The sequence below is a fragment of the Anabrus simplex genome, chromosome 2, assembly GCF_040414725.1.
Source record: "Anabrus simplex isolate iqAnaSimp1 chromosome 2, ASM4041472v1, whole genome shotgun sequence".
Lineage (NCBI taxonomy): Eukaryota > Metazoa > Arthropoda > Insecta > Orthoptera > Tettigoniidae > Anabrus > Anabrus simplex.
The window spans coordinates 1,054,191,675-1,054,205,918 of record NC_090266.1 but is presented as its reverse complement, the minus strand read 5'-3'; the positions used below and the strand labels follow the sequence as shown (position 1 = coordinate 1,054,205,918).

At 37.8% G+C, this 14,244-nt stretch overlaps 1 protein-coding gene across 2 annotated transcripts in view; it reads left to right on the top strand.

The window, feature by feature from the left end:
- Ranbp21 (exportin-5-like protein Ranbp21) overlaps positions 1–14,244 on the top strand; it is a 417,228-nt gene that overhangs the window by 213,974 nt on the left and 189,010 nt on the right. For both annotated transcript variants that reach the window (XM_067141992.2, XM_067141993.2), the window contains exon 9: positions 7,348–7,785. In XM_067141992.2, the coding sequence (XP_066998093.1) occupies positions 7,348–7,785 (438 nt within the window). The remainder of the gene's footprint in view (positions 1–7,347; positions 7,786–14,244) is intronic.

The window sequence follows — 14,244 nt, the reverse complement described above, 5'->3', positions numbered from 1 at the left end:
AATTAGAAAAGCGGCTGGAATTGATGAGATTTCTGGGGATATACTAAAGACAATGGGTTGGGATATAGTACCATATCTGAAGTACTTATTTGATTATTGTTTGGTCGAAGGAGCTATACCAGATGAATGGAGAGTTGCTATAGTAGCCCCTGTATATGAAGGAAAGGGTGATGGACATAAAGCTGAAAATTACAGGCCAGTAAGTTTGACATGCATTGTATGTAAGCTTTGGGAAGCCATTCTTTCTGTTTATATTGGACAGGTTTGTGAAATTAATAACAGGTTCGATAGAAGGCAGTTCGGTTTTAGGAAAGGTTATTCCACTGAAGCTCAACTTATAGGATTCCAGCAAGATATAGCAGATATCTTGGATTCTTTTTTTTTTTTTTTTTTTTGCTAGGGGCTTTACGTCGCACCGACACAGATAGGTCTTATGGCGACGATGGGATAGGAAAGGCCTAGGAGTTGGAAGGAAGCGGCCGTGGCCTTAATTAAGGTACAGTCCCAGCATTTGCCTAGTGTGAAAATGGGAAACCACGGAAATATCTTGGATTCAGGAGGTCAAATGGACTGTATCGCGATTGACCTGTCTAAAGCATTTGATAGGGTGGATCATGGGAGACTACTGGCAAAAATGAGTGCAGTTGGACTAGACAAAGAGTGACTGAATGGGTTGCTATATTTCTAGAAAATAAATCTCAGAGAATTAGAGTATTTGAAGCTTTATCTGACCCTGTAATAATTAAGAGGGGAATTCCTCAAGGCAGTATTATCGGACCTTTTTTTTTTTCTTATATATATAAATGATATGACTAAAGGAGTGGAATCAGAGGTAAGGCTTTTTGCGGATGATGATATTCTCTATAGAGTAATAAATAAGTTACAAGATTGTGAGCAACTGCAACGTGACCTCGAAAATGTTGTGAGATGGACAGCAGGCAATGGTATGTTGATAAACGGGGTTAAAAGTCAGGTTGTGAGTTTCACAAATAGGAAAAGTCCTCTCGGTTTTAATTACTGCGTTGATGGGGTGAAAGTTCCTTTTGGGGATCATTGTAAGTATCTAGGTGTTAATATAAGGAAAGATCTTCATTGGGTGTTTAGGGGTTGTAGTAAGGATGTAAAGGAGAGGGCATATAAGTCTCTGGTAAGACCCCAACTAGAATATGGTTCCAGTGTATGGGACCCTCACCAGGATTACCTGATTCAAGAACTGGAAAAAATCCAAAGAAAAGCAGCTCGATTTGTTCTGGGTGATTTCCGACAAAAGAGTAGCGTTACAAAAATGTTGCAAAGTTTGGGCTGGGTAGAATTGAGAGAAAGAAGGAGAGCTGCTTGACTAAGTGGTATGTTCTGAGCTGTCAGCGGAGAGATGGCGTGGAATGACATTAGTAGACAAATAAGTTTGAGTGGCGTTTATAAAAGTAGGAAAGATCACAATATGAAGATAAAGTTGGAATTCAAGAGGACAAACTGGGGCAAATATTAATTATAGGAAGGGGAGTTAGGGATTGGAATAACTTACCAAGGGTGATGTTCAATAAATTTCCAATTTCTTTGAAATCATTTAGGAAAAGGCTAGGAAAACAACAGATAGGGAATCTGCCACCTGGGCAACTGCCCTAAATGCAGACCAGTAGTGATTGATTGATTGATTGATTGATTGATTGATTGATTGATTGATTGATTGATCGATTGATCGATAAGAGCTGGGGACCATATATCTGTCAACTTCTTCGAAAAGATAAAGTAAAATCTAGCAATGTGCAGTGAAATAGCTTTATGAAACTGCTTGGGCCGCTGACCTTCGATATTAGGTCTCTTTAAACAACAAGCATCAACAACAACAAGTAAGAAAGTGCTGAAAGCATCCATACATAAGTAACAGAACTAAAGTACCACTTATCATCGCACAGAAAACAATTATTTAAGAAAATTATTAATTTTCATAGGTGAGTCTAAACTTTCTGATGCTAGTGTACATACATACATGCATACATCTCCATTATAGACTGTTATGCTCAGCCTTCAGTCCACAAGCCTAAGTGACTATACTAAATGTATCCACAATCTGCTATTTGTGACTAGCACCGAAGCCCCATTCAGTACCATACCGGTTATTTTTTAATCATTATGAACTGAGTCTAACTATGGTCATCTTGGTCTCTCTCTACTTCTCTCACCCTCCATGACCAAATACTGAACCCTTTTGGTCGATATTTAGGGATACCTACCTTTCTTACCTATCAGCAAAGTTCATGAGATCTGTCTCTTGGGTCGTATCGGGTTCTTCGTCACTTGCTGAGGTAAAGGTAGGGTTCAGTAATTCTAATCTATCTACTTTGAATGAAAGGTCTGTTTAAAAGATTCCAATTTATTCAGGAAATTCTGAAGCATTCTGATATGTCAACGGTATTACTGAAATTATACGTGTCCACTGGACACCACAATCATTTTATTACATATAAGGTTAGAACACTGGTGAGCCTTTGACGTGTCTGCCTGATGGGCATTCTTACTAGAAACCATTGTCTCATTTTTTTTATTAAAGAAAGGAAAGTCTGGAAATCCTTAAATTTGGCTTCCATGTGAGACCACATGTACCATCATAGTGATTCGTTATGATCCAGCCCTCGTAACACGAACTCTGGACTCTGGGTATAATTAAGGCCGTCCAATCGGTGTGTGCCACACAGTGGTTATACAACATGGACACTTAATTGAATCGATGTGACCTGCGTCTATGTCATGGACCGACATCTAAACTTCTAAGTTACTTTAAAGTCATTGTGGATGATGACTGCAAGGAAAACGATGCTACAGTGGCATATGGCCCTAATCTAAGTCACTGAGGTTGATGACTCCTTGACCATCCAAGTTTCTAAGCTGAAGGCTAAACACAATTAAGTTACATTGGTTGATGACCAAAGTTTCTACTTTACTATCCCTAGCACATTCACTGCTTAATCAATCGAAGTTAAATAATTACAACAATAGCAATGCTCACAAACTTTGTGGCAGTAAAATCCATTTCCTTCGGATATGTCCCCTTAATCGTTACGTTACCATTTAAATATTCCCCAGAAAACAAACGAAGATTTCCAGAATGCATCTCCAAGTTATTCGCTTGATTGAAAGTTATTTCAAAATGCGGTTTCACTGAATTTAATAATTAAATAAATTTAAATGATTTAATGAAGTCTTAAAGGACAACAAATTCTATCTCCGCGGACTCTGGTTTCTTCACAAATTCCTACGCAGCCGTGATGTAAATTCAATCCTGTGATGTTTATCTGGCTGGGAAAGAATTGTTACATAATTCATGGCCAGCTATATATCTTGTCTCATGATCTCACACTTTAAATCTAATCTAATCCTAGCCATTATTAACAATTGGATACCCTAATAATCTACGTACAAACCAAAAGCAACTCGCCATATAATTACGATGTCATATCTCGTCATAACATTTATAAAGTTTGCGCACCCCTCACAGACAAACAATTATCACTACCATCGCTCTATATTTTGGACAACCCTGAATTTGGTTACTCCTGTTCATTATACTCAAAGTTCGTGGTTTCAAATGTTCATTACGTCCCGAATTAAACAAAATTTACAGTATTCAATAATACTCAGGTTATTACTGGATGAGAATTTCAACTATATCCAACATTTAACGTTCTCCCCGGTCGAGAAATACAATCTCATTTCCACGCGTGTCCCGTTATATCCCCACTGTGTGTGTTCCTCTATCAGCTGAGGCCTCTCGCCCCCAAGTTCGCTTGGCAGTTACACGAAACATCTGTCGTTCTACCTAACTGGCCTCTCTCTTTAAATCTTTAAACTCTGCCGACATAATTAAACAAATACGATATTCAAACCAACAAAATGCACAGATTATGCTTCAAGATGCCCACAATAAATATACGCATCGCAAATTAATACCGCTATGGATTTCTATATATTTCTTTCCATTCCCAACATTATAAAATATTCCTCGGGCTTCCATGTCCCGGCTTCAATGACAGGTCTCATCCCTGATTCACAAATCTCATTTCGACTCACACGACAACTAACCTCTGTTTCCCTACTCGCAACAATCACCGACAAAGAACTGGAATAAAATCCTTACTAGAATTCATGACGAGTAATACGCACAATGATATAGATGTTGATTCCCATAGGGAATCTGAAATATTTGTCCTGAATGAGCAAATTTATAATACCAATGTCCAATAACGGACCATTTATATTGGTATAATACGCACAATGCATTAATAATGAACAACTTCGCATAAAAGGATATCGTATTTTTAATAACTTGATTTTTCACGAAAAATGACTGAAACATTCTACTAGATCTTTTTATTGCCAGTCAGACACAGTTTTAAAATGGGCCTAGAAAAACGTTTCTCTCCATGACCAAATTCATCACACTAGATTCTCACCTGACAGCGCGCTTCCACTCGATTGAAAATGAGTAACCATGGATTTCTATATTCTTTATGTCCAAATTTCAGACAGAAAAAAAAAATTTTACGTTGAATGAACATCTTAATTTGACATCACAAAATATAGGCAGCAAACACACGGAAATGACAATCTACATTGGACGTGATATCACTTCGAAACCCGATTCAATAACTTTTTATAACATTATACGGCACTCGCAAGACTTCAAAAATTTATCCAAGTGGAAAATAAACAAATGACTCTTTTAGTCGTATTCTAACATTTACAAAACTTAATAGGGGTGACCTCTGCGTCGTATATCCCCATTCAAATACACATTTAGAGATCATGAAACAAGATATAACAGGTAGTAAGATGGAAAGTCACATACCTTATGTAGTCACACCAGTGTTCATCATAGGGCTCACCTGCGACCCTGGCATTTTTATTTAGCCATTTTTACATTTCTGGCTTTACAGATTATTATATTTCTTCAGGTTTCCTGGAATAAAGCATTAAAAAAAGGAATGCCCTTCACTTTTTTTTTCTTTGAGCGCACACGATGGACTGTAATTACTTCCGCACACGAATTACTTTAATTATCACAGGAGAATTTATTCAGTACTTTGAGCGTCCTATCTGGTACAATTATTTCCACTCAAGAAACTATCTCCACATGGAGTCAAGACCCCAGCCACAATGGCTAAAATCTGCAGTTGAACTTAGTCTACTTTTGTTGTTTGATTTCACAGAGCAGCTCAACACTTTATCGTCCGCTTCGTACCATAAACGCAGGAGAAGGAGACTTCGTCATGGCGTCCCTTCATATTTATAGCAGTTACCCCCTCTCTTTGGGCATCTCCCTTTGCCGCCAAGAAAATTTCTATAAATTTTCTGACTTAATTAAACTGTAATTACAAGAGTTTTGAAAGTGACTACATACTTGCTACATTTCTGGTGGTAGTGTTCATGGACATTTAAAATGTAAACGTGTTCGATTTGTGGGATAAATGACCTCCTTTGATAGACACTATATTTTTTTGACTTGGCTTGGGGCACGCCATATACACGCGCTTTGAAATAGTTCACAAAACTGACTTAAGATTCTTCCGCCGTTGACACGTGCGACTGACGTCACGTATCCCAGAGCGTGGGACCGAAGGTAATCACCCCCTCGTCACGTGTCAAATCCATGCTATCAAGAATCGAACTTCTAATTAAATTGTCAATTTACGCATAATGTTCTTAGGGCACAAAGGTCATGGGTTCAATACATTATACACCTTGGCAACCTATCCTCTTCCATTTGTGTCACATGACCCCACCACCGAAGCTGGTTTATATGTACCTCTTCGTTCTTAGTGTTAATTCCTAAATTAGCTTCTCTCTCCTCATTTCGAGTACTCTTCCGCCATTGTTTCCACCTGTTTGTATGAGCAAATAGTCTCGCTACTTTCATGCCTGTTACTTCTAACTTATGAATAAGATATCCTGAGTCCACCTGGCTTTCTTTCCCATACAGAAAAGTTGGTCTTAAAACTGAGCGATATAAAGATATTTTCATTTGAGATCTTGCTTCTTTCATGCAGAGTACTGTTGATCGTAACTGTAAGCTCACTGCAGTAGCTTTGCTACACCTTGATTCAAAATGAAATGATGTACCTTTTTTAGTTTTATAATCCCTACCTGAAATTCAGTACTCTTAGTTTGATTGTCAGCTGACATCACGTTAGTCTTGGAAATGCTAACTTTTATTTATACTTGGTTTACCTCATTTCAAGTGACAAGATCAGATTTACACTTAGTAAACCAAATTTTCAGAGTACAATACACAAAACAAATATCCTTAAGTACTCAGATGCAACACAGAGGGTGCATTTATCTACCTCATACAAGACACTTACAAACATACAAATATTATCATGAGTATGAAATTTCTTTCTTTAGGCTGCTAAAAGACATTCAGCAATGTTAAAAATAAAAACACACCACCACCTCTCTCTTCCATCTCCAACATTTTCAGTGAACATGTACAATTCAGACCCTGTCCATTATAGGACTATATTGTACAAAAAATGCCTTTCTTATTGCAGTTTTGCTAATGGACACAAGACATCAAGCTTTCCTATCCAAGAGTAGGTTGCTGAAAGTGACTACTTATCTGGTACATGGTATAAGACAGTCCTATGAGGTAATTTACTTCCCACTGAAATCACTTTTGTGAAGTCAGTTTAATTCTGTACATTTTTATTACCTTTACGTAATGAACATCAGCATTCAGGCCATGTGAGGTAAACATTCTGGAGAGTATGTTAGGCAGTAGACATAGAGTGGACCGGGCGAGTTGGCCGTGCGCTTAGAGGCGCGCGGCTGTGAGCTTGCATCCGGGAGATAGTAGGTTCAAATCCCACTATCGGCAGCCCTGAAGATGGTTTTCCGTGGTTTCCCATTTTCACACCAGGCAAATGCTGGGGCTGTACCTTAATTAAGGCCACGGCTGCTTCCTTCCAACTCCTAGGCCTTTTCTATCCCATCGTCGCCATAAGACCTATCTGTGTCGGTGCGACGTTAAGCCCCTATCAAAAGACATAGAGTGTGGTTAGACATCCTGCTGAAGGAATACATCAATTTATGTTGCAACAATCAAAAATAGGAAAGATTGCAATATGAAGATAAAGTTGGAATTCAAGAGGGCAAATTGGGGCAAATATTGTATATAGGAAGAGGTGTTAGTGATTGGAATAATTTGCCAATTTACTTGCTATGTTTACCATTTCTTTAAATCTGTTTTGATATTAGTATTTTCCTCATATCATTTTCACACTGCATGCATAAATATGTCTTTTGAAATTTGAATTTGTACTGATGATTATCCTTTATTTTGTTATTCAGGTGCTGGATTGTGTTCTGAGTCGTATACTTCAGTGTTCTGTAAGACCAAATGTGGAAACTGGCTTACAACTTCTTGAACAATGTCTACAGTACGAGCCTCCTGATCCTCTCCTTCTGTCAATATTGTTGTCTTGTATCTCGGCATTATTTGTTTTTTTGACAATGGTACGACCTGATGATGAGAAGGGTACAAGTCTCTTACCCAGAGTGTTGGACAAAATCTTTGCTACATTGATTTTCACCCTTCCGGGTCAGACAAAAGACAGTCGCAGCCGTGTTGTGAAAAATGTACGCCGCCATGCTGCCAGCCTCATGGTGAAAATTAGTCAGAAGTATCCACTGTTGCTTCTACCATTGTTTAATCAAATCTATCGAACTGTTCAGGGACTAAATTGTGACCCCGGTCAACTGTCAAAGCTGGAAAGGGTTACTTTGCAGGTGAGTTTTCTTCATGTTGTTATTTTAATCTTTATTCATCTCAGTTTTGTTGTTGGTTATGAATCCTCATTTTCAAGCGGCAGATATTTTGGAATCTACTTAAATCTATAATTACTTTGACTTTAACTGGAGACAACATTTCAGACAACAAGAGGCTTTAATTAGAATTTTTAATAGGAGGTTTACAATGCAAGTAAAGAATAACAATGCAATGAAACAATGTGTGTAAATTCAAGAATATATTTCAAACTCTTTTACTGCAGTAGAGTATCACAGGAAATTACAGTAGTTTGTGGTGATGTAAGAACTAGGTGATCCAGTGATGTGCAAGTAAGTCAGTAAACAAATGGAGAATTTTCCGTTGTAATTGCACTCCCAAAAAAGAAAATTTCAACTCTTTGAGCACAGTAGTTGGGTGCTGTATTAGTTTCATGCATACTCTCCTTGGACATCAGTACTCCCTGTGCAGATGCTACAAACCACATCAGATATGTTCAAGGTGAGGGAACCAGTGACCATGCCTGGCAAACATCCTGGAGAGCATGTTATAGTTAGTAGGCATAGAGTGTACATCACCTCCCTGTTGCAAGAATGGCAGCAGAATTGGTTGAATAATGTTCATAACCTACCTGTTACTGATCACTTCACAACCACATAAGATGGGGGAAAGTTGTAATTTATCGCAGACCACACCATAATAATACATAGCACCATGTACACAATATTAATTAAGAGTAATGCTTGGCCGATGACCTAGATGTTAGGCCCCTTTTTAAACAACAAACAAAGAGTAATGCTATTATTTAACGAGGAAAGAGACTGTTGGGACCTGATTTTTAATATGCGCATGAAATATAACAGTCAGCCCATGGTGCAGGGGTAGAATGTTCTCGTCTTGCTTGGAGACCCCCAGGCTTGATTCGTGCCTCATCCAAGGGATTTAATCCTGGATGGAGTGTTGTTGGAACAGGGTTCAATCAGCATCCTGTGATCAACTGAAAAGGTGTCTGATAAGAAAGGCTATGAAAGTGGTCAAGTGGCCCAGAAGGTTGAGGTGCTGGCCGCGTGACCCCATCGTGGTAGGTTCGATCCTGGCTCAGTGTGGTGGTATTTGAAGGTGCTCAAACATGTCTGCCGCGTGCCGGTAGATTTACTGGCACACAAAAGAACTCCTGTGGGACTAAATTCCGGCACCTCAGCGTCTCTGAAAACCGTAAAAAAAGTAGTTAGTGGGACGTAAAACAAGTAACATTATTATTAAAGTGGTCAAGAGAGGGAAACACTGTGGCTGAGGAGGTTGTCTTATTGACCACGTCTATTCCAATGCAGTAGTTATCTTGTCAAGCCAAGGGCCATCATGGGGCTATATGTCAAGTACAGAAACTGAGAAATGATACCTATTAAAGGAATAGGAAGCTGCATTTGTGTTTCATATATCCCATGACATGTGATAGAACACCGCAAGGAATATGTTTAGCAGTGAAATGTTGTGAAATGTATTACATTTATGGTGTAGGCCATTATAGGAAATTAGGGAATTGTTGTTGACAATTAGATTACACTGAGATTGCAGTAGAATGAGTTAGTGAGACTAAATACTGTAGTTACAGAAATAAGTCAGACTAGTTTTCTTCTTGTTCTGTTATTAGGTGCAAAGACCATTTGCTGAAAGGAATGAGTTGTCAGGGTAAGATTTATTAGAGGATAATCTTGAAACCTGTCCATATTTTTGTTTAATTACACATTATTTTGTTAACTTGCTGTTTAACATCAAAATGAAAGTATAGAGATAATTCTTTTAAAATGAGTACTTCAAAGACAGTAGTGATAAATTGTGAAAGTTGAAGCTTTAGGTAATAAACATTAAAGTAGCAAGAATGATTGTAGGTATGAATCAGTGACAGTAAAATATCACTAGGTATTAAGCTTAGAATTAATAAATACATTTGATGAATGTTTTGATTTGTGCTTTCATAGTCCAGAGTACTAGACTTTGTGCTTTCATAGTCCAGAGTACTAGACAGGATGGTACTTTGGGGTTATGCCATGTGAAACAAAACAAACCACCACATTTCATGAAGTCCTTGATCTCGTCATTCATTACCAGAAGGCTTGTTACGTGCATGAAATAGTCATTCATGTTGCCACATTTACACAGAAGTCTGATGTTTCCTCAGCTGTGAGTTAAAACAAGCAGAGTTATGCAAAGTGAAAATAACAAGGCCATCAGACTAGTAAAAAAGGAGAAGTGATTTAATGAACAATTAAATCAAAAACTGTGTAAGACATGCAAAATATGGTAAGGAGGACAAGGAGAGAACAGTGTGTATGAAAGGGGGGAGAAAATATGGAATGAACTACTAGATAGAAGAGATTATATTCAGGAAGAAAACTATAATAAAAAAAAAAAAATAAAAAAAAAAAAAAGAATGCACCCATGCGAATAGAAATTGTACCATTACATTCCTGACCGCCGTGCGAGTGGCCAAATGATTTGGGTCACCTAGCTGTCAGCTTGCATTTGGGAGATAGTGGGTTTGAACCCCACTGTCGGAAGCCCTGAAGGTGGTTTTCTATGTTTCCCCATTTTCACACTAGACAAATTCTGGGGCTGTACCTTAATTAAAGCCATGGCCGCTTCCATCCCAATCCTAGCCCTTTCCTTCCCCATCATCACCATAAGACCTATCTGTGTCAGTGAGACCTAAAGCAGCTTGTTAAAGCAACTTTATTTTATTTTTCTTGCAGTATTAGGTGCTGCTTTATATAGCATTAGAATGTATACAGAGACACATTAAGCCAATCATTTTGTGCTGTCATTAATAGAGTAATGGTGACATTTCATAAAAACCTTCCACTTATGAAGACATGGCATTTTAATTTTAGTATTGTTTACTCTGTACAGTCGCTATTAAGTAAGTTCTCTAACAGCTGAAGATGACCTATTTACGGGTCGAAACCAGTACTGTTTTCATGTAAATTATTGACACTATGTAAAATAAAGTATTGGTTAGGTGGAGAACTCCTCCTTCATACTTATAAGACGTGAAGTGTCAAGTTTGCCTGTAATTTATCTCATTTCAGATGGCATGAACCCAAGAGGCTATCATGTCTAAAATTTTATGGAACTTTGCAGGTGTGTCATCTTAAATGGTAGTATTTGGTCATGCAATGTATATATATAAAATTGGATGTTGGTATACTTGACGTTAATAGACTCAAAAACTACTGGACCGATTTCGCTGAAATTTTCACAGTTTGTTCTTATTACATCTGAAAGGGATTATGAAGTGGTTTGAACGAAATCGGTAAGGTACTTTTATTATTATGAGTAATTTTATGTAATTTTATTAAATTGCAAAGCGGCACCAAAATTGGATCTACTTGATGGATGGATTGTCGCTAGGCGACAGCAGTTTACGCTACACCATGATAGTCCGCTAAATGAAATGGCGTATGGTTTTTAGTGCCGGGAGTGCCCGAGGACATGTTTGGCTCGCCACGTGCAGGTCTTTTACTCTATATACAACAAAAACATATATTCTAGTTTATATACAAGTGGAAATCACACATTCTGATTTACAGTTCATTTATACAATACAGGCACCTGTTAATCAAGTGATGTTTTCATGACTTTTGAAACTGTTTACCATTCAGGCAGTTTGTTATAGAGTAACATACCCTCCATTATGGGCTATGAGATGGGTGCTTATTGTACTCTTACAAAGAGAACTACTGGGAAATTATTATTATTATTATAATTTTCTTTGCAATATGCTTTACGTCGCACTGACACCGTTAGGTCTTGTGGCGACGATGGGACAGGAGAAGGCTAGAAGTGGGAAGGAAGCGGCCGTGGCTTATTTAAGATACAGCCTCAGCATTTGCCTGGCGTGAAAATGGGAAACAACGGAAAATCATCTTCAGGGCTGCTGACAGTGGGGCTCGAACCGACTATCTCCCGATTACTGGATACTGGCCGCACTTAAGCGACTGCAGCTATCGAGCTCAGTATTATTATTATTATTATTATTATTATTATTATTATTATTATTATTATTATTATTTCCTACTTATAATGTGGATCAAGAAACAAACTTCTATAGGTATGGATCATACACTTACAATATCCAGACTGCTTGATCTTACCCACGTACCTGCTGAAATACAAATATGAAAGGAAATCATGGCAAGGTTGAACTTTACTTAAAAAGAATATAACCTCACTCTCACTAAACAATATCTGCCTATATTATGGCAAATCAACACAATATTAACTTAGTACACATACCATCAACTTCTGCACAATCTTGTATTTCCATTATAATACAAAGTTTGCAGGGGGTTGTTTCGACGAGCTTCAAGTAAAATAAATTAAATGGGGTGGTGAAAACTCGCCACTTCCGCTTAACAGTATTCTCTGGAATACTGATTTGCCATGCAGCACTCGACTTTATATTTACACTTTTTATTGGTGGTTCCTTTAAATAACACAGAATTATTGTCACTACATGTTGATTGCTTTACACATAACTGGCATTACGTCCATAGACGATATTCACTTTGACATCACAAAATAAAACGGTTCCATTATTGCCACACTACGTGAATTTTCCCAAATAACAATCTTGTAACTTATTTATCACTCTATAGAGAATAACATCATCCGCAAAAAGCCTTACCTCCGATTCCACTCCTTTACTCATATCATTTATATATATAAGAAAACATAAAGGTCCGATAATACTGCCTTGAGGAATTCCCCTCTTAATTATTACAGGGTCAGATAAAGCTTCACCTACTCTAATTCTCTGAGATCTATTTTCTAGAAATATAGCAACTCATTCAGTCACTCTTTTGTCTAGTCCAATTGCACTCATTTTTGCCAGTAGTCTCCCATGATCCACCCTATCAAATGCTTTAGACAGGTCAATCGCGATACAGTCCATTTGACGTCCTGAATCCAAGATATCTGCTATATCTTGCTGGAATCCTACAGGTTGAGCTTCAGTGGAATAACCTTTCCTAAAACCGAATTGCCTTCTATCGAACCAGTTATTAATTTCACAAACATGTCTAACATAATCAGAAAGAATGCCTTCCCAAAGCTTACATACAATGCATGTCAAACTTACTGGCCTGTAATTTTCAGCTTTATGTCTATCACCCTTTCCTTTATAAACAGGGGCAACTATAGCAACTCTCCATTCATCTGGTATAGCTCCTCCGACCAAACAATAATCAAATAAGTACTTCAGATATGGTACTATATCCCAACCCATTGTCTTTAGTATATCCCCAGAAATCTGATCAATTCCAGTCGCTTTTCTAGTTTTTAACTTTTGTATCTTATTGTAAATGTCATTGTTATCATATGTAAATGTTATTACTTCTTTGGCCTTAGTCTCCTCCTCTATCTGGACATTATCCTTGTAACCAACAATCTTTACATACTGCTGACTGAATACTTCTGCCTTTTGAAGATCCTCACATACACACTCCCCTTGTTCATTAATTATTCCTGGAATGTCCTTCTTGGAACCTGTTTCTGCCTTAAAATACCTATACATACCCTTCCATTTTTCACTAAAATTCGTATGACTGCCAATTATGCTTGCCATCATATTATCCTTAGCTGCCTTCTTTGCTAGATTCAATTTTCTAGTAAGTTCCTTCAATTTCTCCTTACTTCCACAGCCATTTCTAACTCTATTTCTTTCCAGTCTGCACCTCCTTCTTAGTCTCTTTATTTCTCTATTATAATAAGGTGGGTCTTTACGATTCCTTACCACCCTTAATGGTACAAACCTGTTTTCGCATTCCTCAACAATTTCTTTAAACCCATCCCAGAGTCTGTTTACATTTATATTTACCGTTTTCCACCGATCATAGCTACTTTTTAGAAACTGCCTCATGCCTGCTTTATCAGCCATGTGGTACTGCCTAACAGTCCTACTTTTAAGACCTTCCTTTCTATCACATTTATTTTTAACTACCACAAAAACAGCTTCATGATCACGAATACCATCTATTACTTCAGTTTTCCTATAGAGCTCGTCTGGTTTTATCAGCACGACATCCAGGATATTTTTCCCTCTGGTTGGTTCCATCACTTTCTGAATCAGCTGTCCTTCCCGTATTAACTTATTTGCCATTTGTTGGTCATGCTTTCTGTCGTTCGCATTTCCTTCCCAATTGACATCTGGCAAATTCAGATCTCCCGCTACAATCACATTTCTTTCCATGTCGTTTCCCACATAGCTGACTATCCTATCAAATAATTCTGAATCCGCGTCAGTGCTACCCTTTCCCGATCTGTACACTCCAAATACATCAAGTTGCCTATTATCTTTAGAAATGAGCCTTACACCTAGAATTTCATGTGTCTCATCTTTAACTTTTTCGTAGCTTACAAATTCTTCTTTCACCAGAATGAACACTCCGCCTCCCACCCTTCCT